The 11,663-nt window shown below is 34.9% G+C and overlaps 1 protein-coding gene across 1 annotated transcript in view; it reads right to left on the bottom strand.

Annotated features, from left to right (window-relative positions):
* MSH4 (mutS homolog 4) overlaps positions 1-11,663 on the bottom strand; it is a 42,435-nt gene that overhangs the window by 19,771 nt on the left and 11,001 nt on the right. Inside the window, exons 5-8 of the mRNA XM_012801678.1 lie at positions 7,565-7,632; positions 5,045-5,119; positions 2,654-2,718; positions 1,396-1,565 (exon numbers count right to left, since the gene is read on the bottom strand). Of these exons, the coding sequence (XP_012657132.1) occupies positions 1,396-1,565; positions 2,654-2,718; positions 5,045-5,119; positions 7,565-7,632 (378 nt within the window). The remainder of the gene's footprint in view (positions 1-1,395; positions 1,566-2,653; positions 2,719-5,044; positions 5,120-7,564; positions 7,633-11,663) is intronic.

Genomic DNA, 11,663 nt, shown 5'->3' on the forward strand with positions numbered 1-11,663 from the left:
CTGTAGTCCCAGCTACTTGGGAGGCTGAGGCAAAAAGATCACTTGAGCCCAAGAGTTTGAGGTTGCTGTGAGCTATGATGCCACAGCACTCTATCAAGGGCATCAAAGTGAAACTCTGTCTCAAAAAAAGAAAATCCAAATCTCCTTGTCAACTTCATGCTAACTTGATAGTTCTAAATTTATATTTCTAACTAGATAACCATTAATACTTTGAACATTACTTGAAAAAAACCTCCATATTCATTTTTTCAAAACAGTTCATCCTTCCTCCTGAATTTCCTGCCTTTCTCAACAGTATCACCATTCTCAGGTTAGAAATCTCAATTAGCACTAATGGTTACATTTTTTGTTTACCACGACTGTATCTACTTAATTAGTAATTATTATCAATTTTTCCTTCTTCTCTTCTCAGACATATTGCTACCAACCTAAATAACCCTTTATTAACTTATAATAGTTTAAACTTGTCTCCATTTCTCTACTCAAATTCATTCAAAATATTTTCTTGTTCAATTTCACACCACAGAACAAAAACACCTCAGGGTCTTCATTCTCCTTGGGAAAAAAAATCCAAACTCTTGGCCCTTGGAGACTAAATTCTGGTACCCACTCTACACTTCTGATCTCATCTCCTATTAGTTCTGTAAGGGGATGCCCCACTCCAGGCTGACAGATTTTCTTTCTCAGCCCTCATCTCCCTGTGCTCCTGTGCTCCTGTTTTTATCACTGTGAGTAGAATTCCTCTCTAGGCCATTCCATCTACTAAAGCCTCCCACTCTCTGTGCCTCCACGCTCAGTCGCGCTCTAACTCACACATTTTATATCCGTGTGAAATTACATGAATGTATGATTGATGTATGTCAATAGTGATGTACACGCATGCACACGTATGCATATGTGCTTGCTTCTTTCTTGTATGCCTTCCCTACCATATAAAAGCTTCATGGGGATAGGGACCTCGTCTTGTTCAATGTATTCTCAGTACCTACAACAGCGTCAACATGTAGTAGGAGCTCAATAAATATTTGTTAAAAGCATTACCCAGACTGGCTCAAATGCCCACCTCTTCCAGATAAAAATTATATCTCTCTTGCCACTGGAATCTTCTAGTTTTGACAGCCTACATTTTCCATAAAGCTTATTCACAATATTAATGAAGGTAACTCCATATTTAAGTTTGGAGGAAAAAAGAGACACATGGTAACACTTTGAAATCTCTATTTTTAAAAAAAATGTTTCTTTAAATGGAAATATGTGTTAACCTTATCTGTTTTGGTAACAAAAAGTATATTTAAAATATGCATGACTAGTCATTAGGAAAAAAACACAGCATATTCTCAAATGTTTGTTTTATTACTATAAAAACAGAAAAACATGATAAAGTAGATAAATTACCTGCTATGTCATCTACGATCTCTGTATATGTCCTTCTCGCTATGTCGAGGAACTCATTGATGTTGGACCTGACTGCGTAGCACTTCTGAGTCCTCATGTTCAGGCAGCCTTTCATGTACCTTGCATCATCGTTAATTACTGTTTTAATCTTTTCAAGTATGATTTCAAACCTACCATTAAGGCAGAAAAAGAACAGTATAGCCAATTAGTTATTTTAATTTATAATTTGAATCACAGTTAATGATAGCAAATTTTTGGTAAAAAGTTATATTGGACTAAATAATTAGTGATAAACATTTAAATATGCATAAGTTAGAGCTATGACTATGTCATTTTTAAACTATTTCATCAGTCAAGACTAGTCTAAAACTGTATTAGGCCACCAAGAATAATTACACATCTGCTAATAAATAGACCTCCCAAATTAAACATATAGTATACATATTGCATCTGTGAATACAAAATATATCTTTAAAGAATTGTTATAAAACTCTGGCCTCATGCTCACTTACTCAATAAATATTTGCTTACACCATGTATCAAGCACTATTCTAGGTGCAAGGGTTCAAAGAAGGATTACATACAGTCCCTGCCCTCAGTAGAGGTGAGGGAGACCAAGCACATACTGTGTAACAGGAACCCACAATTACCAGGGATCAAGTTCAGCGATTATGCAAACCAGGAATCTGGCAACACCTATTTTCCTAATCTTTCCTTTATTCTGTTCTGTATTTAGTTTATAATTAAACTGGTTTTATTATTAACTTCAGCCTCATATAGAACATAAATTTTCAATCAATAAAATAACCAGTTCTTAAATATCACAAATATTTTCAGCCCAACAATAAGGTGCCACTGCTAATAATTTAACAATACTAAAATTGAACTGCATTTAGATATTATTCAATATTTATTATCTACTATTTTCAGTTACATTAGACCCTTCATGATTTAACAAATGAGAAAAGTATAATTTTTATTTTTGCAAGTTTTTCCATAATGATTAAAAACAGAAATATTAAAAATGTATTTCAATTTTTCATGTTATTCTAATTGTCCATTAATACAGATAATCAGTGTGTTGTTACTCTTTGTTGTACTTATGGAATTACATATAATTAGGATTCTGATGAGTAGCTGATTATATCAACCAAAACTCAAGTAAGTGTTCTACAGAGTATAATTAGAGTCTTTAAAATCAGCTATAATCAGAAAGGAAATAATGAACTAATATTTCATTAAGTTGAGTGACAAAGACCTGTTGTCTTCCAAGGAACCATAGTAAGCCCTTAATAGAGGCGTGTTACAGTTCTTCAGAGTAATCTATGAAAGAATAAAATGAATAAAAGAACAAAAAGTTAAGGTAAATCAGTTATGAGATCATTCAAATATAGCACTTTATATATGTTTAAATGCTTTACAGTTTACCAAGTATTTTCTTGCTTCATTTTCTCATTTATGTACTCATGAAAATTATTATAGGTTTTCATATGAGGACACGTTATCCTTCCAATGTTCCACAGAAAAAGCACATGACTAATAAGTGCCATCTGCTGTTTCATCATTTTGATTTTTGTTTTTTGCATATCTCAACTAATTGTTAACATCCAATACACCATAACATACACCTCTACTTATAGAGGTAGGTACTTAAACAACTACTATTGTACATTTTAGAGTATTCTACATATAATTCCAAAATTTTGGTTAAACATTGAACCAAAGAAGTGCTTGGTATATTCATAAAAAGAGTAATTTTTATATTGTTATATGGTAAAAGTAGGAATTTTATTTTGCTTAATGAAAACTAAGAGTGACAATTAAACAGAAAAGAGGAGAAGAAAACATAGTTAACCTGATTTTTACCTCTTACTTTAGTTTGATATGAGGCAATGGAAATTTTTTTTAGCTTATAAATAGAAAATAATATGCACATACTTTTAAAAATAAGAAAATTCACAGAAGCATAAAGAAGATAAAAGAAACCACTCATAATTCTACTATCCTTACAAAGACAAATAGTTTAAATATCATGGCCTATTTCCTGTCATTATATGAAATTTAGAAAATGTATATCACTGTATATTTCTTACCCACTCCTACTCTCCATTTACTACTGGTGAGTAGCCTTATCCAAAATGTTAAGGGTCAGAAGTGTTTCCAATTCTGGATTTCTTCAGATTTTGAAATATTTTCATACACGTAATGAGATATCTTGGGGATGAACCCAAATCTAAACATGAAATTCATTTATGTTTTGTATATACCTTATACATACAGCCTGAGTTAATTTATTTTTTACATTTCATGAAGTCATTTTGTATATTTCTATTGGCATGCTAGTATTTTCTTTTTTCTTTTTGCAGTTTTTTTTTTGGCTGGGGTTGGGTTTGAACCCACCTTCCGGCATATGGGGCTGGCACCTACCCTGTGAGCCACAGGTGCTGCTCCTATGCTAGTATTTTCTTATGAAATTATATGAGTTCTGTGATGACTGAAATTAGTATTTTGCCTACCATTTGTTATAAATTTTTCCTTACTTTTTTTACCTCTTGGCTTTTGACAAACCAAAGTTTAAAATTTGTATCGCATCAAATCTACCAATATTTTTCTGGTTGATTTATTCCACCTCTTTCACTATAAGAAATGTGATAATATTTTTGAAATCTACTGTCAAATTATTCTCATTATATTTATCAGAATTAGAATGATCACTATAGATCATTCATAGATGATTCTTTCATAGTTTTTATTTTTTCTTTTTAAAAAGCAATTTCGTTTTGTCACTTCAATACCACAATGCTGTACTTGAAAATTGATGAAGAAATCACCATTTTATAACCATCAAAGTAAAAATTACTTCTAGGAAATATGAATTCTAGAATCAATGGGTGAAAATTTGATGAGGAACAAGGTTCCTTGCATATCCTCAAAGTATCTCTCCATAGATTACTTATTAATTACAAAAGAAAATATAAGAACTTTACAGTGAAGAAACTGATTTACAATTAACATCACCAAGAACAGGTCAATGATGTTACATGTGTCCTGATGTGGTGTACTGGGAAGGCTACAACACTGCCCATGGACTGTTACTGCTAAACACGCATGAGAGGAATTTAGTCATGAGGACGTAATTACACAAACTGAGGCACATCCTATCAGACAACTGACCCTTACACTTCAAAACACCAAAATCAAAAGGCTAAGAAACTTTCCAGTTTAAGGAGTTTAAATAAACATATTAAGTACAATACATGGTCCTGGATTGGACCTTGTACCAGAAAAAAAAAATGCCATTAAGAACATTATTCAGACAATTGCATATATATCAAATAATAGTACTGTATCAGTATTAAATATTCTGAATTTGATAATAATACTGTGTTTATATAAGATAACATCCTTGTTTTTAGAAAATATGCAGTATAGTACGTAGGTACTGCAACTTATTTTCAAATGGCTCTGAAAAAGTAATATCAAGGATAATAATGTATATGTGTGTGCTGTATGAACATATAAAGAGAAAAAATACAGGGAATTCATTATGTTATTTTTGAAAATTTCTCTAAGCTCAAAATTTTTTCTAAACAAGAAGTTCAGAAGATGATGCTGGACATGTTTTGTATGATACGAACGTATAAATTACCTTTAGAGGATCCACGAGTTCCAAGGTATGTTTTAGGTATATTAAATTTGTTATCTTTGATTCAGCTGCATTGACCTGTTAAGATAAAAATCCAAATGTGGACATCATAAATACTTAACATAAGTATAGCTTTTCCTGCCAGGCTTGGTGGCTCATGGCTGTAATCCTAGCACTCTGGGAGGCCAAGGTGGGTAGACTGCCTGAGCTCACAGGTTTGAGATCAGCCTGAGTCAGAGCTAGACCTTATCTCCAAAAACAGTTGGGTGTTGTGGCAGGCACCTGTAGTCCCAGCTACTTGGAAGGCTGAGGCAAGAGAATCGCTTGAGCCCAAGAGTTTGTGGTTGCTGTGTGCTGTGACGCCATAGCACTCTACTGAGAGGGTGACAAAGTAACACTTTGTCTCCAAACAAAAAAAATTTTCCTCTTAAACATTCTACTCTTGTCATATTCCCTATATTTTTATATATCAAACCAGCCAGGATGCCAGCCTAGAGACTGATGAGAAATTACTGCCTCACCATAATAAACCTAGTGCCTGCTCTCCTGAAACTGCAATGAAGAGTTCACCTCATTGTATCCAATTTTCATAGCTAATTTACCCCTTGGGTCCAATTTAAACTTCAAAAGCAAAAGGAGATACAGTTCAATCCTGAGTAGCATCAAGAGACTCAAATTAACTGCAAAGGATATTTGTAGATAGATGTGTGGCTATTTCATTGTGGTCTTAATTTCCATTATCCTGTTAATGAGGTTGAACATCTATTGGCCATTTGAATATCTTATTTTGTGAAAGTTTTATTCAAGACTCTTCTACATTTTTCTATACATTTTATGTTCTTCTGTGATTTTTAAAGCTTCTTTTCATATATTGAATATAAGCCCTTTGTTGGTTCTATGTGTTCCATAGATAACCTCCTCCAGCCTGCTAAAATCTTGGAAGATAAAGATGATGTCTCCCTCCAGAGCAATAGGCAAGCATACTTACTGCCCATTATAAAAGATTCTGGTCCCTAAACTCAGCAATCTGTCCTGTAATTGCATGTGCAGGTGGTACCTGGCCCTCTTCACATGGACCTATTGGAAATGGAGCTTGGATAAACAATGTAGAAAAATGCTGATACTCTGCTTACTGCTATCACTGTGAACACCAATGTCCTTCCTCCCTGACCCAGGAGTCTTGAAACTGTGGCAGGCTGACTGGTTAGTTTGCAAACAGATCTGTCCTAGTTCTTGATGATATTATGCTGTAATTGTTTTTTGTTTGTTTGTTTGTTTAACTTAAATATCATGTTGAAGTTCTTTTGGATCACAGATGTATCCCTAGCACTCACTGCAATGCTTAGTAAAATAAATTACTTGTAAAATGAATAAAAGAAAGAGCCATGTACAGTCTGAAATCATTCAGAAAAATGAAAAGTTATTCAAAGTGAATCAAGAATGCTGGGTAAAAACTAGAAAAATATGTTTAATAATATGTATCAACATTTTCAAATTTTGGAAGAAGCCTTTTAGACATTTATAATAGAAAAAACAAATATTCTTAATGTAATACATTAAATAATAGGATTTTATTTATTTGCTTATTTATTTGTTTATTTATTTTTGAAACAGAGTCTCACTCTGTCGCCCTGGGTAGAATACCAAGGCATCATCATAGCTCATGGCAACCTCAGACTCTAGGGCTCAAGTGATCCTCTTACCTCAGCCTCCCAAGAAACTAGGACTACAGGCATGCACCACCACACTTGGTTAGTTTTTTTTTTTTAATTTTTAATTTTTGGTTGAGATGGGGTCTTACTCTTGCTTAGAGAGTAATTGGTGGGACCACACCTATGGGGCATCGTACAAGGGTACATGTGAAATTTACTAGGTGTAGAATATAAATGTCTTAACACAATAATTAAGAAAATGCCACGAAGGCTATGTTAACCAGTTTGATGATAATATTTCAAATTGTATATAAAACCAGCACATTGTAGCCCATGATTGCATTAATGTACACAGCTATGATTTAATAAAAAAATTAAAATAATAAAAACTAAAAAAAGGGAAGAATGAAAACCATCTATTACTCTCCTTATTGGATGTATCTATAAGTACTACTTAAATCTGAAAAACATCCAGAGGAGATGTTGTTTCATAATTAAAGGTTAAGAATATTTGAAGAATAATCAAACTTTACATAATGATCACTTTTAAGAACAATCTATACTCTTTAGCTCCAATGTAATTTTTACTTATTAGGCAAAAATTATGATAACACAAGTTTTCTGAAAATTATATATAAAGCCTTCAGTAAATATTTGATTAGTGAAAGTATCTTGACTATCTCAAACTTTTTATTTTACTATAATTCATAGGCTTATACATTAGGAAAAAAGTTTCCTCTAAAAAGACATAAAAATACTCTAGATATCAATAGTGAAGTACTTACTCAAGCTATTTTGATATTTTCCAATTGTTACAAGTTCTATAACATAATGTATAATAAGATAACACATAATGAATACTTAAACATACCGTGTCTTGCTTTGGAATTTGGACTAAAACAGAAAGAAGTTGTTCTGTATCAAGAAACCTGGATATAACTGAAACAAAAAAAAATGAGTATTTAAACTTTATGATACAGTTGAAAATGCAGACTATGTAAAACATTATCTTCAAACAGTGAAATAAAGCAGTCTGCCTGAAAATATTACTTGTTTTAATTGTCTTCTTTATCTATCTTACATGTAAAAGGAACGAAATAATAAATTTTATATTCTTTTCTTAATTTTGACTACTCACAATCTCGCCCCCAAATTTGGCACTGCTGACCATCCTTTCTGCTATGGCTGAGCACCTCTACCAAAACTCATATTGGAACCATAATTCCTAGTGCAATAATGTTGGGAAGTGGAACCTTTAAGAGTAGGGCCTAACGGGAGATGTCTGGTTCATGGGGGCTCCGATCTCAAGAACAGCTTAGTGCCATTCTTGCTGTGGTGAGTGAGCTCTCATATTTACAAAATGAGAATAGTTCTTAAACAAATGGACTAGAATAGGCTGTTAGAAAGCAAGGATGCCCTTCATTTTGCCCCTTCACATATGTCCACTTCCCCTTTGACTTTCCACCATGTTATGACACAACGTGAAAGCCCTCACCAGAAGCCAAGCAGATACGAGACCATGCTCCTGGACTTTCCGGCTACCTGAGTTGTGAGCCCAATAAACCTGTTTCATTATAAATCACCCAGCCTTAGAGTCTCCAGTATAGCAGTACTAAATAGATGAAGACATCTTCCTTCTTGAAACTCTGCTCTTCTGGCTTTTGGATATTGTCTGTCTTACTTTTTTATTCTCATCTTTTCCACCTCTACTTTTCTCCAAGATACTTAAAAGATGCTCAGTTTAAAACAATAGTTCAACCACTAACCACATAACCTTTCTAAGTCATCTAACTTCTCTAAAGTCTAGCTAGCTGTTCTCATCTTTTAAATACTGATAACATATACCAGCATAACATCAGGTTTGTTTTGAGAATTAAGAGAGGTAGTATGTATGCTATGGTTTAAATGTATTCCCCAAAGTTCATGTCTTAGAAATTTAATCCTCACCACAACAATGTTGAGAGCTGGAACCTTTAAGAGATAATCAGGTCATGAAGGCTCTGCCCTCACGAGTGAATTAGTGCTGTTATCACGGGAGTGGGTTCTTGACTGACAGGTGAATTTGGCTCCTTTCCTCTCTCATCTGCATACTTACTCTCTCGCCCCTACTTCATGTTATAATCCAGCAAGAACCCCCTCACCAGGCACAAGACCCTCAATGTGGGACTTCTCGGCCTCCAGAATTATAATAAACTTTTTTTTATATAAGGTCTCCAGTCTCAGATATTCTGTTACAGCAGTACAAAACACAGACAGACAACTGGTACTGAGACTGGGGCTGTTGCTTTGCTATAATACCTGAAAATGTGAAATGGCTCTGGAACTGCGTAATGGGTGGAAACTAGAAGAATTTGCAGGAGCAGACTAAAAAAAGTCTAGATTGCTATAAGCACAATCTTTAGGACAATTCCAGTGAAGGCTCAGAAAAAGGGAAGAAACATAGAGAAAGTCTAGGACTTCTTAGTGATTACTTAAGTGATCATGATGAAATATGAAAGGTAAGGCTATTCTGATGAAGTCTCAAACAGAACTGAGAAACAAAATATTGGGAACCTCAGTAAAGGCTCTCCTTGTTTTATAGTTGCAAAGAATGTGGCAGAATTATGTCCAAATCTCAGGAATTTGTGGAAGACAGAACTTAAGGACAATGAACGAGGACATGTGATGGAAGAATATTGAGCAGCAAAACACACTAGGTGCTGCACGGCTTCTCCTGGACACTTGGGACAATAAGAGAAGAGAGACATAATTTAAAGATGAAACTTATAATTAAAAGGGAAGAAGAATGAAAAGATTTGAAAAACTCCTAGCCTGGCCATGTTTGGGAAAGAGTACTGAGGCCTACTGACTGTTTGGTGAAGAGATTAATATAACCAGAAAGAAGCCAGGTTCTACTTATCAAGACAACATGGTAATGAACACAGGCATTTCAGAGACCTCTGAGGTAAAAGAGAACCTGGAAAGCAAAGTTTCCAGAGAGGGGCCCCTGGAAATCCACATTCACTGCCCTGCATCATCTCAAGACTCTGCTCCCTAAATTCTGGCCCAGCACCCCTTGGCACTGTAACTGCTGTATAATCTTCATTATGTTTAATATGGACATAATACTACCATGACATTTTACATGTGATTTTACAAGTCAGACTTTTTTTCTTTTTAGAAACAGACTCTCACTTTGTTGCCCTCGGTAGAGTGCTGTGGCATCTCAGCTCACAGCAACCTCTAGCTCTTAGGCTTAGATTGCCTCAGCCTCCTGAGTAGCTGGGACTACAGGCTCCCGCCACAACGCCCAGCTATTTTTATGTTGCAGTTTGGCCGAGGGCAGGTTTGAACCTGCCACCCTTGGTATATGGGGCTGGCATCCTACTCACTGAGCCACAGGTACCACCCTAGTTGGACTCTTGTAAGCCCTCAATTTTATTCCTTTTTCTTTTTCCAGTCTCTTCCTTTTCCCAAATCTATCATTGCAATCAGAATAGTGTTTCCAAAGTAATAATTTGATCATATTACTCTTAGTTCAGAATCATTCAATCCACAACTATCAGAAGGAAAAAAATTCAATCTCCTTAGTATTATATAAGGGCCTTTCATGATCTTTTCTCCAGCCTCATTTCCTGTCACTCCCCAAGGCTTCAAGTTGTAAATAACTACTGGCCAAGTTTTAAATACAACATGCTCTTTATATCAGTATAAGTACAATCGCAGAACCTTATGCTAAGCCTACCTTTACAAACCTCCCAGAAAAACAAGTATGTCCTAGAAAGTAAAGACTGTTCAAAATCACAGCCAATGACATGCATACCAGATCTTTATCCTGGCCATTACAGCCAAAAACATCTTCGTTACTCCTATGGACATCAACAGGCATAAGGAGAAAAGGAAGGGTGAGAGAGCTTGAGTGCGGTCATTCTGAGCCTGACCACTCTGAAAAAGGAAGTTGCCAGCAAGTCACCAGCCTGTGACCACCCAAAGGTAGATGAATTACTAAACCAGATGCTTTACAAACTGTGCTCACCTTTCTGTGACAGCAGTTTTTGATTACCCTACATGGCCTGGTACAAGACAATGGAGTTCTTGAATATCTAAAAATGTTACCTTTGACCCCCCAAAGGGCCCCCGCCTGCACAGGAGAGCATTTCTACTCCGCCTGTGGGGTCCGATCTGTTACTATCTCTGCTTGATAAACTTTATGTCACTAGTTGAATTCTTTCTGCACTAAGCCAGAACCCACTTGATGAATTCAGGGGGCTTTCCTCCCTTCATTGGGACACCCCTGCATCAAATGTGCAAGGATATTCTCTGTGTCTTCAATACCACTGCTGGGATTGTCCTATTGCCAAAATCCTTCCCATTCCCTTAAAACAAAATGGAAATAGTATCCCTGTGACTCTCACCTTGATTCTATTTTTATCTCAGCTTCCTCCTCTGTGTTCCCATAAAATAATTATTATTGCATTTATCACACTGCATCATAATTATTTATTCAGAGTTCTGTTTCCCTAACATAGATGTTAAGATCCTTGAGGACAGAAACTTACAGTTTAATAGTCCTCATCTTTTTACACCTAACACCTATAGAATGCCCATAATACACATAAAGTAGGTACTGGGGATTTTTATCCCTAAGGTTTAAAGTCTCATATTTTAATAAAATTATAAAAATTACCCACCACTCTGCTTTATGTCCTATTCCTCTACTTACTTGCATATTCAGATAAGTTATAACCTATCCAGATATATAAAACACAGAAATGTTTAACATTTATAGATGCCCACTTAAAACTTCATTCCAAGGAATTTTAAAACTAAAAATATATCTAAAATTAAAATTTCAAGGAAAATCCAAGTTCTTCATCAAAATCTCATCATACAAAACAGTACTATCTTGGGAAGAACAGAATACAAACTTCAACATGTTCAGTAAATGAATCAATGGTTTAACAAATACAAATATCTGTTATGTCCTAACC

This window comes from Otolemur garnettii, unplaced genomic scaffold (assembly GCF_000181295.1).
Source record: "Otolemur garnettii isolate 467f Iridium unplaced genomic scaffold, OtoGar3 scaffold00010, whole genome shotgun sequence".
Classification (NCBI taxonomy): Eukaryota; Metazoa; Chordata; class Mammalia; order Primates; family Galagidae; genus Otolemur; species Otolemur garnettii.